Source organism: Nymphaea colorata, chromosome 14 (genome assembly GCF_008831285.2).
Source record: "Nymphaea colorata isolate Beijing-Zhang1983 chromosome 14, ASM883128v2, whole genome shotgun sequence".
NCBI lineage: Eukaryota > Viridiplantae > Streptophyta > Magnoliopsida > Nymphaeales > Nymphaeaceae > Nymphaea > Nymphaea colorata.
The window spans coordinates 8061394-8078242 of record NC_045151.1 but is presented as its reverse complement, the minus strand read 5'-3'; the positions used below and the strand labels follow the sequence as shown (position 1 = coordinate 8078242).

General features: G+C 38.6%; 1 protein-coding gene across 4 annotated transcripts; it reads left to right on the top strand.

Annotated features, from left to right (window-relative positions):
* The first annotated feature begins 1529 nt into the window (after positions 1–1529).
* LOC116267721 (uncharacterized) lies at positions 1530–9292 on the top strand. 4 transcript variants are annotated; one of them, XM_031649593.2, is made up of 11 exons: positions 1533–1710; positions 1837–1917; positions 2000–2323; positions 4439–4897; positions 5419–5596; positions 5868–6165; positions 7752–7824; positions 7955–8045; positions 8277–8356; positions 8667–8976; positions 9052–9292. In XM_031649593.2, exons 3-10 carry the CDS (start codon positions 2234–2236, stop codon positions 8940–8942), a joined length of 1545 nt encoding a protein of 514 aa, XP_031505453.1. In that variant the 5' UTR covers positions 1533–1710; positions 1837–1917; positions 2000–2233; the 3' UTR covers positions 8943–8976; positions 9052–9292. The 4 variants fall into 4 exon arrangements, with proteins under 4 accessions (XP_031505454.1, XP_031505453.1, XP_031505450.1 ...); XM_031649594.2 differs by lacking the exon at positions 9052–9292 and having other exon boundaries at positions 1530–1710; positions 8692–8885; XM_031649590.2 differs by having other exon boundaries at positions 8667–9292.
* Positions 9293–16849: the final 7557 nt, after the last annotated feature.

Genomic DNA, 16849 nt, shown 5'->3' with positions numbered 1-16849 from the left:
CTGAGATCAGTTTCCCAGAATATAAATTGCTGGAAATAGGCCTAACGACGCTCCTAGATCTTGTTTAAGAGGAGTCTTCAGCAGATCAAGGTGGTGACTAATGGTAGTTCCTGTACAAGGAGGCTTAAGGCTAAACTTGAGGGAAGAGAAAGGTTCCCGGGGAGCACAGTAGTAACTAATAAATAAATATGCTAATTTTATCAGTGTTATAAATCAGGCACCTACTCTTGAGGTTGCCCAGGTTCTTACGTAGGTTTCTGTATCACTTTTTGTGCGGATAGCAACATAGGCTCCGTTCTTTATTCTTCATTGTTTCTTCGTTTTCAGTTTTAAATTTTTAATAAATGTGGGAAGTCCTACCCGCATGGTTCCTTGAGATTATACGTTTGAATTGGTTTACATAAAAGGATATCTAGAGGTCATCTTCTTGATTTTGGATTTCAGATCCAAGCTTTTGAGGTGGTGAGGACTTGATGGTGTTGATACAAAATTGAGTTTGGGTCATCTAGTGTCTCACACAACTTACAGTAAGGACCACAAATATGCTGTAGAGAACCTTATCAACAGTTTTGGTGGCATTTTGTATTGCTAATTAAAAGCATCAAGTAACTGGGTCTGCAATATGAGGCACAGCTTGGGAGCATGATTGTCAACTTGTAGGCAAACACCATCAAGTGGGTCTCAAATGGTGCTAACATATGATTTGCCTTCAAACGCAATTCCATGCTCGAGGCAAGTTGGTCCTCTTGGCAACTTTTGGACGCTTTGCGAGACAAGGAGGAGAGAAGGGTCATCTCTAAATTTGACCAAAGGTGCATTTAGGCGATTCGTTTAGGTATTCCAACTTCCTCATATTGGATCTAGATCCACATATTGGGTTTCATTTTTATCTCATAAAAAAATGCCATCTTTTTCAGTGAGGTCATTTGATTATCCTAATCCGGACATCAATGGCCTCGTCTACAGTGGAATTACTTTAAATTCATTATATTGGCAAACTGCAAATTTGGGGACCAAGAATTTAAGCTATCCACTGTTGCCTAATTTTATGGATCTCTACCCAAATAGTATACCAAAATATATCAAAAACCATTATTTCCTAAATCTATGGACCTCTACTGGAATAGGTGCAAGGAGGAGGAAAAGCGTACCTTGAGATTTGTGGGCCTAAAGAAGAAGAAAATTACAAATTTTTCATATTGAACCTTTGTATCTTTCAAATAAAAACAAAATCTAAGATCCGTATAAAAATTCGTGAACCTAAATACTGGCTGGAGTCCTTGTCGCCCAAATAAATTTCGTCTAGCCAAGCATCATGTGGAACTCAAAGTCGGAAGGAGGTTTTCTTGAGAGAACCCCATTTTTATATTCTACTTCAGCATTTTCCTCAAGGGGCCCCTCTTAATTCGTACTGTTTATACATGTAGGTATAAAAACATCTTCACTTCCCTAAATTGATGGCTGCGTTGCTGTGTCGTGCCTCAGGGATGCAACTGCACTACAATTCAACTAGAATATGGGTGTGTCCCCATTTATAACAAAAGGGAAACATTCTATCTCGAACGAACAACCAGCTGCCTGCCAGCCTACCGTTGTGCCAACGCGCTTCGGACTGGAGGATCCTCATTTCTCCAATGAATCAGATCGGTGCTCCAATGAATCATCGCCCGCTCAACAGTCAATGCAGTTTCTACCACTTCTCGCTCACATGTATATGTCGTCAACTTATATTTTCGTATGAGTCAACCATCCTTTATTTCGAAAAGCATGTTTTAATAGAGATATTAACTTGTGAAAACGGGTTTTTTTGACACTTTTAGTTGGTTACCGTGTCAGAATCCTTTTTCTCGCTCAGCTGCTTGTTGCTGTTACTGGTAGAAAAGTTAAGAGGTCCATCTATTGAACGTAAAGAAGACGGTAAAAATCTCAAGATGGTTTTGCAAATTTTAGTTTTCTGAGATTTTGTAGTAACAATGGAATCCTCGGTTGTGCATTCCAGGTCATGGGTAAAGAAAGTCCCCTCTCGCCACTGGCCGTAAGCTGCATAAGTGCTCTGCCGTTGGTGTGATTCTGTAGCTGCTGCTTGGCTGCTCACTACCCCCACCACGGCACCACCACCACCACCCACCTAACGCTGCTTGCTGCTTTACCGCTACCCACCATCTACCTCCCAACCAACCATACTCTCTCTCTCTCTCTCTCTCTCTCTCTCTCTCTCTCTCTCTCAGAGTCAATGGGAAGGACAACGGAGGAGGAGGGGTCTCGGCAGGGCGACAGGGAAGCGAACTCTAGCGTGGTTTCCACAGAATCCTCAGATCAACATGTATTTCTTTTGAAGTTCTTCACATGTTATTTTTCTTTTTAACAAGGTTTTCGTTATTGGACGTCGTAGAGGAACATGTTCGATTGGGCAGTTTTTAGGGAATTTTTTTCCTTCTCAGAATTCTGAAGTTTTTTGTAGTGAAATGGTTCTTTTCCCCTTTTCTGATATTCTTCTTCGGGAGATTTTAAAGGAATAACTGTAAAGTCACTGAATTGAATAAATACTCATCATATTTGGAATAAATGTGAAAGAAGACTATTTTTTTTTCTTGAGAATCCATAGAAGTGCTGCTTAAGCCATTTTAAAAATATAAGAGAGAATTTAACGGGGGAAGTGGTTTATTTCTTGATAATGGAGACTGGTTCCCGGAATTCATCTAACGATGCTAAGGACTAAGAATTTTGACAAGTTTGAAAGGCGTCGTACTTTTTCATTTCTATTCTTTGTGTTTGATTATATGCAGAACCAGTGAATTCATTTGACTGGAATTTGGGCTGTGTTTGTAGGATAAGGTAAGGATTCTCTTTTAGATTTTTGGTCTGATGGAGTGATTCCAGGTAGGAATTAGGCTTAGCATGTTAGCATAGTCGATTTTTTTCTTTTTTTAAAATTTCATAAGCTTTACTGTTGGCGTTTCTACGAGTTAAATTTATGCTTCGTGGGGATAACATAATTAATGATTTTTCCAGAAAAATGATAGTTTTATGCTCATGTTAATGTGTTCCTCTTCACCAGTCTGCATTCCTCTTGACCAGTTGCTAATAGTCTATATTTGACATTATGAAATAACCTTATATCTTCTCTATTTTGGAAGGCAGCCGATAGGCTAAGTATCCGCTTACTTTTTAAAATACCACAGGACACGATAAATGCCAGATAATGTTATCCCAAATTATCCTGACAGTTTCAAATTTGTAGGTAGATCTTCTCTTTTTTTTGTTTCTTTTGTACTATAAAGGCTTCTCTATTTGTTTCTTTGTTGCTTACAAGGAGATTAATACAAAATGTATTATCTGATAACTTCGTTTCTCATTCTTTTAATTTTATCCTTAGAGCTTAGAATATTTCCCTGGGATTTTCTGAAGAAAACATCATCTTCAACAGAAAAAAAAATCAACTAAGAACACTTAGCTGAGAAATTTTGTGAAATAAGATTGGTGTCTATGCACTTGATCCATTTAAAGTTTTCTTGCGAAGCTGCCAGTGTCAATATACTGCCAGCTTACCATCTTTAATTTCCTGGAATACTATTGGTGTCTTTGCACCTGATTCATTTAATATTTTCTTGCAATGACAAATTACCATATTTTTCACAAAAATTATGACAAATTACCATATTTTTCACAAAAATTATGACAAATTACCATATTTTTCACAAAAATTTTCTGTCCATATGAAGAGATCATATTTGCACTACTCTTATCCATGAAGATTGATAAGAAACTTGAGATACTTCGATTTAGTTCTATTAGTTCATCTAGATTGCTTGTTGAAATAAACTGCCTTAGTGTTTAGGACTAACATTATTACTCTGGTGAAGCTGCAACGTGGAAGAGGTTTTATATGCTTAGAGATAAAGGCATGTTCCAGAAACATCATTTCTTCTGGATGTAACCTTAGCCGTATGGCTTAACTCTTCTTGCCTTTTCTTGTCAGTTAACAGCTTATGGCAAAAAAACTATGCAAGTAATTATGTTTTGTATTAGAATCACCTCTTTGTTGGGGAATACTGCAATTGTTTGTCTTCAATCGCAAACTCTAAGATAATCCTAAACCAATGGTTTGCCTTGTTTCCACCCTTTCCATGTATACTGCATTACCACCAGTGAAACTGATTGTTTATGAGGTCTTGTCACTTTGTCAAAATATGCTTTATCGTTTATACTGTATTAGTCAATGCTGAGTCTTGATATATACTCTATCCTGTTCTTGTCCTTCTGATTTCTATGGCAAATGACAAGAAAATGGTTCTTGAAATACGAGGCTAATTTACTCGACATGTGACTTTGTGGAAAAAGTTTGACAGCCTCAAAATAATAGTTTCTCCATCCATGTCCATAAACCTTTCGGTTTTGAGGTTTATGAATATAATTGAGATGATGACTGGTTTTGCAGGACCAGGAACAAAAAGAAATAGCTAAGGAGCCAACTTCTGCTTCACATCAACGGCGGCCGAACCTTTCTCTACAGATACCTACAAGATCCCTTGAAAGCCTAAGCTCAAATTCTATCAGAATAAATTTGGCCCCAACACCTAGTCCTGTATCTACAAAAGCGAACCTACCACCTAAACCAAGTTCAGCCAAAGGCAAAACATCATTTAAAAGTCTTTTTACCCAGAGGAGTTTCATGACAAAGGTTCCGATGACAGATTGTGAGAAAGCTGTCCTGCTCATGCCTGGAGCTTCGTCTGAGAAAATGGAAGAAAACCCTTCTCCATCCAGATCTTTTTCTCTGACTAAGGTGTTTCTACCTCCAATTAAGAAAACACACTCATTACCTGTGACACCAGTTGCAAGTTCAGATGCTGACTCAGTTCATGGAACAGATGAAAGGACTCATCCTAGTTCAACAGTAAGTGTTGATTTCATTCAGTTTGTTTATTGAATAACGTTTTAACTTCTTTAATAAAATCAGATATTGGATATAGGTTTCCCTAGCTACCAAACACAGTAAGGGCTTTATTTTCTACTGGAAACTTTTTTTTTTCTTTACCTGCTGTTGTCATGCTATCTGTTCTGCTTAACCATGTGGACACCTAATAGGAAACTTTGTTCAATTAAGAATACGACAGGGTTTTGACCACAAAGCTGCAGAAGAATTTATTCCTTTTAGGCAGTGTGTTTTAAAGGATGACCCTTTTAATGGTAGAAGGCCAACATTGGTTGGCACTTATATAACTATTTTCCTGTGGAAAGAACAAGCATTTGGCTTTAGATATAGAGTTAAAGAAACTTTTTCCTTAATAGCATGTGTCCGAAATCAGTTTGTCATGGATGAATTCTCAAAACTTGATTAACATAGTGGTGTGTGATCCTTCCTATGAAACTTGTGCATATGGAGTAGTAAAATCATGGTTGCACTTGCTGGAACAGAGGCCAGAAGTTCAAAAACAAATAGCCCGTTCACTCTCTGTGCCCGTGAATACCAAAATCAGAAGTCTGAGGCGGGCAGACTCCTCAGGACGTATAATGCGTATTATTCCTGCAACACCACGTGTTCCTGTAGTTGAGGGTGCAACAACTACGAATGAGATTCCAGAAATCAATACTGGTTTGTATTCTCATATCCTTTGGTACATGCACCTTATAATAAGTTCAAAAGTTTTCTATTGGTATGTCAACATACATTGTAGCCTTCAATGTATGCTATCTTCTCTACCATTAGAAGGGGGCCACTCTCTGTATCCGCATTGTTTATTTCTTTTTTCAGTTACCTATCGATGGTTGCAGTAATTGCTTGGATTTTTACGTGGAATTCAATATAACATTGTCCTGAAACTGAAATCTCAAATGCATGTTATATTTATTGCCATTAACTGTAGAGCCTGAAGATGATGGTGAAGATATTCCTGAAGAGGAGGCAGTTTGCAGGATATGCTTAGTTGAGCTTGCTGAAGGAGGTGAGACTCTTAAGATGGAATGTAGTTGCAAGGGTGAACTGGCACTTGCACATCAAGAGTGTGCAGTAAAATGGTTTAGTATTAAGGGTAACAAGACATGCGATGTGTGCAAGCAAGAAGTTACAAATCTGCCAGTTACATTGTTGAGATTACAGAATGCTCAGCCTGTCAACAGGCATCCTGTTGCTATAGCGCCTCCTAGACAAGTTAGTCGTTACAGGTATAAATTTTGGCTTTACAAAACCTTCTTTCTGTTGTCTTGGTTTTGATTTTCTTTTGTCTATATCAAGTTCCATCACAAATCATGTTATAATTTTTGGAACCATCAAGCTCTGTTGGTTGTATCTCGTAAGAAATGATACCTGTTTTTCCACTACAACACCAAACATACCAGGTTATTTTGATGTTTAAATTTTTATTTATATAATTAAATCTGAGATATTTTGAGCTGTGAGAAAAAAGATAACAAACTTTTACTGAATCAGTTCACCTCCCCCCCCCCCCCCTTCTCTTTTAGATGTAAAAGTCTCACTTCAATCATTCAATCAAAATCTGTGATAATTTGTGCTGCCTATGATGCAAATGTAAGCAATATTTTAGTGAATAAAAATTCATTTGCTTTTAGGTGAAAATGTCTCTGTTCAAAGAGCATATCCATCAAAAGTTCTTGATGTTCATGAATTTTCTCCCCATGCAAAACCTGTAATGGAAGTTTCCAAGATATCCACATTCTTTGGTGGAGATTGGTCCACCCAAACCAATATCTCTACATATTTTCTACAACCTGAGTACAAATGCAGGGATCTGTTTGAGAGGAACAATATGATATCTTCAAAATGTCATGGTGTTCATGACATGGTTAATTTGTATTAATGCTGTAAAAATCACATAACAGTATCTGGTTGTGAAACAATGTGATTCTGTCTACCCATTTATCAGATTATATCTAACTCTATGATACCATTCAAATTGTATCATCCCCATATTCTCATGTAACACTTTTTTGTCTTAGTTTTTACTACGTTCAAAATAGCCAACTACACTTACAATGGGAGTTTTTTAGTTCCATTACTCATTTTAGCCTCGTGCAGGACAATAGTTTTGCTAATTGGTGCTTTTAGCTTTTTTTCAGAACTCTTCTATTTTATAATATGACTTACTAGAAACCTTTGTGGCTTTATCACTAACTCTTCATATGCAGATTCCTATATGATTTTTGCAACATCAATTTGAATTCACAACCTGACTCATACTTACCTAAATATCTGATCTAACAGATCCCAACCTGCCTTGTAGTCATTTAGTTGCACCAGACAAACTAAGAACTGAGAAGGTTTTATATAACACGTCTCTTCAATTTAGAGCTATTTCCAAATCCTACTTTATAGGACTGTGGTGTTACAGTTAAGATCCACCCTTCCTAAGGGATTCACATTTTTGGGGTGCTTAATTCCAGGTCTGAGTGTTGAACTCCGACTTGATACAACTTTAGCAACCTGACTAGAAGTTGACTTGAGTGTGCAGTTTACTGGATCCAAACCTGCCTTACAGTGGACTTTCTTGCACTTTCGAAAAGACTATTATCCAGAAAGTTGAGTTGTATGAGATGTATAAGCCCCTGAATTTTTTTGATAAGCTGGTGGATGTACTGTATAACTAGTTTGAAGGCCTAAAGCAGGGCCAAGGATAATGATGAAGTTCAAGCCAGAAAATTATTTTGTCCAGATACCTTTTGTGTTTATCTCCAAACTTTTAGTTTTCTGGTTTATTGGCCTTTAGCATTGAAATAGCATGTCGTGTTTGCAGAGTTTGGCAGGACGTGCCCGTGCTCATCATGGTTAGCATGCTTGCCTATTTCTGTTTCCTAGAACAGCTTCTGGTAAGATTTTCTTTTTCATCATCTAAATAATTGGAAGACTTTGATTTTGCTGTTGATTGTGTTCTATTCTCCATTTTTTATGCATTTAACTGTTCTTAATGGTATAAAACATTGGGCAACATGCAAATAGGTTGCTGATATGGGTTCCAGAGCTCTTGCAATCTCTTTGCCATTTTCTTGTGTACTCGGTCTCCTCTCATCAATGATATCTTCCACAATGGGTATGGTCCAATTTAACATTCCTGACAGATAAAAATGTTGTGTATGCATATACTGCGCATTCTATAGTATTAACAAGAGAACAGCATTGATATCATGATTATTTGTTGTTAATCCTTGATGTTTGTTCTTTTCTTTGCATTGAACACAAAGGGCTTGATGTTCCCTTTGCTTTTGCTGTATGATAATTGACTCTTTCATGGCTTTCATTATAAGTTTTTCTGTATTTGCAGTGAGCAAGAACTATATATGGGCTTATGCTTCATTCCAATTTGCAGCCGTCATTCTTTTTGCCCACATTTTCTACTCTATTGTAAGTGAACTCCTCCTGTGATTGCTTAATTAAAAATTATGAACACTCACATGTATTTATGAAAACCCAAGTCCAAATTTCAAGAATTGTAAGTGAGGACTTCTGGATTATCTCGAACTTCTCCAGGACATGCCAGTGCTACAATGACCCTTCTGCAGAACAGGATGAGCCTTTTTTTTGTTTATTACCTTTCATATTTACAGCTACTTAATATTCACAAACACTTTCTGCTTGTATCCGTCTTTATTCCTTTACCTTTATCTACAAAAGGAACTCATGGTGTCTTTTTCTTCTTTTGGATCTGCATCAGCTGAGAGTTCATCCTATTCTTTCAGTTCTCCTCTCATCCTTTACGGGGTTTGGAATTGCAATTAGCACAAATTCTTTGTTGATAGAGTATCTAAGATGGAGAGCAAGGCGTCAAGCCCAGAGGCAATTAGCACAACGGCAAAATGGTAGAGAGCAAAGGCCAGAGCAGCCTAGAGAAAATCTTGGTGCCAGATCTGGAAATGGTGTTGGGCTGCAAGAAAACCTTGCTGTTGCTACAGGTGCTCCAGTTGCTAGGAGTTCATCTCCACCTAGATGAATCTAATGAACTGGTTTAGGCATGAGGAGAACAGGTAAAGTTCATAGAAAAATTAAAACGCATGTGGTTAAATAATTTTCTGAGTGGGAATTTGTTCTTTTCTCCGCAGTATCATCTTGTCCTGTCCGAAAGTCCATAATTGTCTTGTCAGTGGATTATGGGGTCTTCCTTTGTTATGGATTCCTAAAAATGGTTATCCAGTTGCTCTGTGCTATGTGCCTGGCTGGTATGGTGGCTAGAGTGCAGCTTTCTAGTTGAACGTCTTGCTTTAGGCCATCTCACAAGGGGTGCTTGTATATTGTTATAAGGCTGTTAATAAAGTGTAATCAGGGAAAATTTTGGACTGTACATGTGTCTTGTCTTTATGTACGCATCCAGAAGTGTGCAACAAAACTCCATTATAATAAATGCTGTTATCAACTTCAAAAAAGTCATTCATACATATATATATAACTATAACCAGTGAACGATGACTTAATGTGGGGCTGTCCAGGGAACAGCTCGAGTGGGTCGTCCAGGGTACAGCTCGACTATGAGAAACTACAATTCTTCAAGTGTAAAGAACCAAGCGGCAATGCACGAAAGGAAGAGGGATTCTGTAAATTTTTCACCTCGTGTGAGTCAACTGTCAGAAGGTTCTTTATCAGATCCTTTGCACTGCAACCAGGAGAAACACTAGGTCTGACAGAAAATTTGGAGTAGAGAAAAAGCAGAGTTTTGTTTTCACTCTTAGTTTGTTTAGATATTAGATTTCCAGCTTACCTTTGTGAAAAATAATCTGGACCCATCTAGGATTTTCTTGTGCGTACCTACTCTTTCGGTAATGGCAGTAAAAGGGAAACTTGTCAAAGAGCAAGTCACATTCTCATCTTTATATATATATATATATATGTGTGTATATATATATATATATATATATATATATATATATATATATATAGAGAGAGAGAGAGGTATGTTGTCCTGCCAACATGTCATGCACGAGAACACGAAGGGTTGTTTGAATTGCTGGTAGTGGACAAATGCCATGTCCACAAACAAGTACAATACCCAAACAAACGCGGAATAAAACCGGTGGATGTTTTGGGTGCGTATGGTATTATTATACTAGCATTAAAGTCCTACTTAAATAGTATGACTTTGATACTAGGTGTTTCATTTCACCCATACTATCTGCGTGTTGGGGCGCTTTCATGTTTTGCTTCATCTTCCTTCTTCCACACCTTGCGGCACAGGTATTGATTCCTACAGCATCCTGTCCTTCACCGCTAGTTCAGTTCGCTGCAAATGGCTCACCGGGAAGTCGCCTCCTGGTAGTCTGACCTGTCGACGTTATCCCACCACTCCTTCGACTGGTCCTTCACTCACAGCCTTTTGGTGGTCGGAGTAGCCGCCAATGTCGATCGAAATAACACCAATGATTTTCTGCCTTCGTTGCTGCTGTTGGCATTGCTGGGATCGTCCACTTGAAACATACCATTTAATAAGATAATCGTAAATTGCATCCCATAGCAATTGAAGTTACAGTTGCTGAAATGAAAAGGGAGACAGCAATCCTTTTACCAATCAACATGTTTTTCGTAGCCTCTATTTAAGATTATTTCACGAGACAAGCAGTTTGTCTATCCTGCAAATACCCAACAAAGAACTCAAATTCCATACCGAGCTTGGTAGACGTTTTGATACTTGAAAAAAAAACTTAACGCCATATCATCAAAGAAGATATATTACGAACAAAACCTTTACCTCAAAGAATATATATATATATATATATCGGAAAGGGTATATCTGCTTCCGACCTATCGGATGAATGCACCGATCGATGACACTGTGTTCGTATGACGCTAGTTGAAAAAAAACTGGAAAAAGGGCGCGCAGTCCCCTTTCTCTCTCTCTCTCCCTTATCCCTCCCAATTTCCCCTTTCTCCCCACTTTCCCTTCTCCCTCCCACTTTCCCCTTTCTCCTCCATTTCGCTTCTCCCTCCCACTTTCCCCTTTCTCCTCCATTTCGCTTCTCCCTTTGTCTCCCTTCCCCTTCCCCTCACTCACTCGGTTCCCCTTCCCATCACCACGTTTGAAGACAACAGCTCCCCTCACCCACTAAAAACCCTACCCACCACCCCAGATTTCACCTTGTAGCAGCTCCCCTCACCCATTCCCCCTTTCGTCTCGCAATGTTCTCTTTGAAAAAGTTAAAACGAGAGAGACAAAGAGGGAGAGCGAGAGAAAGAGAGCACACAAGAAATTACGTGGTTCGGTCAAACTCGACCTACGTCCACGAAACCTTTCCTTCTCTTACAATTCTGGAAAAGAGAATACTCTCTTACAACCACAAAATCTTGAGAGAGGAAAGAATACTAAATAGAAATTTCAGGCTGGTCTGTCAAGATCCAAAAATCTTGGATCTTGATTACAAATTTGAATTTCTTTCCCTTTGGAATAGATTTTGGCATCTTCATGTGTCGGAGCATTTGTTGTTTTCCTCTCAATTGCATTTCTTCTATATTTGGCTTCAAATTCAAGACTTGATTTACCTTGCAAGATTGGTAAGGACGTTGGATCGGCAACCTTATCTCTAACATGCCCATTCGATCCAACCTCCATTTCAAGGACGTTTAACATTTCCTTGAGATAATGAAATCTTGGCCCTGGTAACGGCTTAGTAAAAATATCAGCTAATTGCTTTTCTGATTGAACATATTTAATCTCAATCGTATTGTCTGCCACCTTCTCTTTGACGAAATGATAGTCAATTTCTATATGTTTTGTTCGTGCATGAAAAACTGGATTTGCTGCTAAATATGTTGCTCCAATGTTGTCGCACCACAAAATTGGTTTTTGTTCAGTCTGAATGCCCAGATCTTTCATCAAGTTATTTAACTATATGACTTCTGAGAGAGCTCCTGCAATGGCCTTGTACTCTGCTTCTGTGCTAGATTTTGCCACTGTCTGTTGTTTGGTGGATTTCCAAGATATGATATTGTGACCAATTTTTGTAACATAGCCACTAGTGGATCTTCGATCATCCGGGCACCCAGCCCAATCGACATCAGAGTAGACAGATAAAGTAAAAGAATTAGATTTTGATATCTCAAAGCCATGTTGTATGGTGCCTTTGAGATATCGTAAAATTCTTTTAACATGAGTCCAGTGAGTTGAAGTCGGCTGGTTCATGAACTGACAAGCTTTATTCACTGCATAAGTAATATCTGGGCGTGTTAAAGTGACATACTGAAGTGCTCCTATAATCTGACGATATTGAGTCTCATTTTCCAATTTTTCCTCGTCGAATTTGGATAGAGGGACATTTGGAGCAGCAGGCGTGACACAAGATTTTGCATTCTCCATGTTTGCTCGCCTCAAAATATCTCTGATATACTTTCCCTGCGAGAGAACAATTTTGTCCTTTTGAAGGGACACTTCAATGCCCAGGAAGAAATGTAATTTTTCAAGATCTTTTATGGAGAACGCTTGTTCAAAGCTGTGTATAATCCTTTGAATCTCCTGATGATTATTGCCTGTAATAATTATATTATCTACATATATAAGTAGAAAGATGATTGTATCTTGGGTTTTTCTAACAAAGAGTGAGGTATCAACTAATGACTCTCTGAACCCATTTTAGAGAAGATATCCTTTGAGTCTTTTAAACCAGGCCCGGGGCGTTTGCTTTAAGCCATAAAGTGTTTTCTTGAGATGACACACTTGGTAAGGTTTTGCTGTATTCTCAAAAGCTGGTGGTTGAGTCATGAAAACTTCTTCCTTTAGAATCCATGAAGAAAGGCATTGTTGACATTGGTGAATACTCCAAGCCTTTGACACAACGATAGTCAGGACTGCTCGTATAGTGATGGGTTTTATCACTGGACTATATGTGTCAGAATAATCAATTCCTTTCATCTGGCTATACCCTTTGGCCACAAGTCTGGCCTTATAGCGAGCGATAGTCCCATCTGAGCATCGTTTGATTTTGAAAACCCACTTACATCCGACTAGATTAACTCCCTTAGGTGGTGTGACAAGGTCCCACGTTTTGTTTTTGTAAAGTGCATCCATTTCACTTTGCATGGCCTCGATCCATCGTGGGTCTTTTAAAGCCTCCTCAATATTTTCTGGTTCTCTTTCTTCCAGAGATGTAGCAGCCATATAAGTCTTGGGTCGCCTAGTTCCATCTTGAGACCTCATGATCATGGGATGAGTTCTGCTTGAAGTTTCAATGGTGAGAGAAGGAGGAGATTGATCAATAACATTTTCTTGAACCCCACGATTAGGACTTGCATCAACTGAATTGAACGAATGATTGTTTGGAGTTGGATCTTCTTCCCATGAATGAGGACTGAGTAATAATACATATTGAGATCGATTTGAACCAGATATGGTTTGCTTGGAGTTGTATTTTTTTTGTGTCTCAGCTGGAAATACGTCAAGATGATTGGAAATCCATTTTCCAACGTCCCCTTCAGTGGTTGGAGAACTAGATCCTTGAAATAAGAAACTTGTCTCGTTGAAAACAACATGTCTGCTAATAAAGACCATGTTAGTGATTGGATCTAAACATATATATCATTTATGACATGTCCCATATCCAAGGAAGACACATGCTTTGGATTTTGGAGAGAGTTTGGACTCTCTATATGGCACAAGAAAAGGATAGCATGTACATCCAAGAACTCGAAAATAATCATATTGAGGGTCGCGTTGAAAACAATTTCAAATGGAGATTTATTTCCGAGTTCTGGACTAGGCAATCGGTTGATGATGTGAACAGCTGTCCTAAATGAATCAACCCAAAAACGTTGAGGGAGAGAGGCATGTATCATCATACTTAACCCTGTTTCAACAACATGGCGATGTTTTCTTTCCACAATGCCATTTTGTTGAGGCGTGTGGGGGCAAGAAAGACATCTTTTTATCCCATTTGTAGTGAGAAAATTTGAGAAATTATTGTTTAGAAACTCCCCACCAGAATCGCTATGAAATTTTTTTATCTCATATCCCCATTGTTTTTCCACAAGCATCTTGAAATTTTGGAAGCATGATAACGTGTCAGATTTTCTAACAAGAGGAAAAATCCAACTAAAATGGGAGAAATCATCAACAATCAAGAGATAATATTTGTAGCCTTCTCTACAACACGTTGGGGCAGGCCCCCAAAGATCCGCATGAAGTAACTGAAGAGGATGAGTGTTATTACTTAAACTGAAATCAAATGGCAGTCAATGCATCTTAGCCAAAACACAACTAGAGCAGAAATCAAATTTACTATCATCCAAAGGCACATAATTATTTTTCTTAAGCAAATTCAATGTCTTCAAGTGAGAGTGACTCAGCCGTTGGTGCCAAAAATTGGCTGGAAGACTTCCAAAATGTTGCACAATAAGAGTACGTTTGGATTCCTTGTTGTCTTCATCAGCCCATACGTATAGACCATCCTTAGTTTTTCCTTTGTGAAGAGTTTCCCCTGTCTGCAAGTCTCTAACAACAAACCCATTAGCATCAAACTCTACCGAGCAATTGTTGTCTTTTGTAAAACGAGAGATAGATATAAGATTTTGACTGATTGTTGGCACATGCATAGCATTCTTTAATCGAAAAGAACGAGAGATTGAATTGAGAAATATGTTACCAATATGAGAAATCGGAGCCTTAGCGCCATTGTCTACAAGAACACCTTCTCCACCTTGGTAATCGACTTTGTCTTCCATGGAATCATCACTATGAGTCACATGATGGGTTGCACCGCTATCAGGGTACCAAGCATTGTCGCGGCCACCATTCAAGGCCATGGCCATAAAAGCCTTTGGTATGTCATAACATGTCTGTGCAGTATGATTTCGACGCCCACAAAATTGACATATAACCTGCTGATTTTCAGAAGTCTTTTGCCCTGGAGTGCTTCGTCCAGCAGGGTAAGAGTTCCTTCCGCGGCTACGACCATTTTGGCCACTATTAGCCCCACGACTGCCATAATTTCCTCGACCACCATAGCCTCCTCGTTGAGTGAAAAAGACTGTTGCTAAAGACTCAACTTGGGCAGGAATTTTAGGAGCAAGCAATTAAAGTCGACGCTCTTGATTGAGTAAGAGATCATGTAACTCAGAGAAGGTGGGTAGTATTTTGGACATGGTGACTGTAGTAATAAAACTTTCATACTCACTCGACAGATCATTGAGAGTATGTAAAACCATATCTGAATCAGAAACAATTTCATTCACAACTCAAAGAGAATCAACCAAAAACCTCACATAGTTGAGATATTCTAACATACTTTTGTCATTCTTTTTGGCATTTTGCAAATCCCTCTTTAACTGAAGAATACAAATATTTGAATGAGATGCATGGGCGTTAACCAGGGCCACCCAAGCTTCCCGAGCCGTGTCATAAGAAATAATCTGAGTGAGTATAGACTCACTAACAGTAGACAATATCCAGCTTAACGCAAGCTGGTCGAAGCGTTTCCATTTAATGTACGCATTCAGTTTTTCTGGTGGAGGAGTAGAAGAGCCGTCAACATACCCCAATAAGTCTTGACTAGACATGGCACTGCGGAGTTACGAGTTTTCGTTCAACTTGACAGATACGAGGCTTGCAATAGCATTCCATTGAGGATTGACGGTTGCCATGGTAGATTGTTGAAATAATATCTCAACAACGGATGCTCCAAGAATTGCAAAAAAAACGTGCTCCACGCTGAAAGCAGCGGCGGCACTTCTGCAATGCCGGCGTTTTTTTTACGGCACTTCTAAGATGCCGGCTTCTCCCTCTGCGCCCTACCGCCCTGATACCATGAAAAAGTTAAAATGAGAGAGACAAAGAGGGAGAGCGAGAGAAAGAGAGAGCACACAAGAAATTACGTGGTTCGGTCAAACTCGACCTACGTCCACGAAACCTTTCCTTTTCTTACAATTTTGGAAAAAAGATTACTCTCTTACAACCACAAAATCTTGAGAGAGGAAAGAATCCTAAATAGAAATTTCAAGCTGGTCTGTCAAGTTCCAAAAATCTTGGATCTTGATTACAAATTTGAATTTCTTTCCCTTTGGAATAGATTTTGGCATCTTCATGTGTTGGAGCATTTGTTGCTTTCCTCTTTTCAGCGTCAATTGCATTTCTTCTATATTTGGCTTGAAAGTCAAGATTTGATTTACCTTGCAAGATTGGTAAGGACGTTGGATCAGCAACCTTATCTCTAACACTCTTCCTCCCACTCCCCCCTCCTTCGCCTCACCTACTCGGGACCGTCCTCACCTGGCGACGTTTTGCAGTTTCCATCCGAGCCTGAACATTGACATTAAAAAGGAGGTTAAAGTGGATCCAACATACCTGCAATTTCTTTCCATTTATCTTTCTTGTATTGTGCATCTAGATTGATTTTTGGAGCACAAACACTATTTTTTCTCTTCTTTTTCCCACCATTGACAGAGTTCTTCATCCCAATCTTCTTTCCGTGCCATTCCAGTAGCTCACCAGCACTCCTACTGTATAACAGCCTACCGTCAAAGGCAAGGTCAGGTTCTTTAATTTGTTTCTTTTGCTACTTTCGTACCCTGATTCTCTTTATGCTAGTAATTAAGTTTACATTATCTATTGTATATCTTTCATCATCAATTGAAATTAAAATCACCCCATCTGTAATGTTTAACATATAAGTAATTAACTTTACCTAACCTAGTATACATTTTCCGCAAGTTGAAAACCCACCACTACTCATGACATGTAACACATCCCACCAAATTAACATCTAGCTTGAATATGGTAGCATATGTTTTTCTCTCATTTCTTATATGATCCATATACATTTATATTATACATTTTATGCATAATTAATTTCATGTCTACTTGGATCAAACATTAAGACAAAAGAAGTTTGCAAATTGCTTAACAAATTCCATCCTGATGCTTCCCTC

Coding starts and splice junctions, on each gene's coding strand:
- LOC116267721 (XM_031649593.2), top strand. CDS start 2,234: ATGGGAAGGACAACGGAGGAGGAGGGGTCTCGGCAGGGCGACAGGGAA. Junction 4,898..5,418: donor GGACTCATCCTAGTTCAACA/GTAAGTGTTGAT, acceptor TTGCTGGAACAG/AGGCCAGAAGTTCAAAAACA. Junction 8,046..8,276: donor AATGATATCTTCCACAATGG/GTATGGTCCAAT, acceptor CTGTATTTGCAG/TGAGCAAGAACTATATATGG.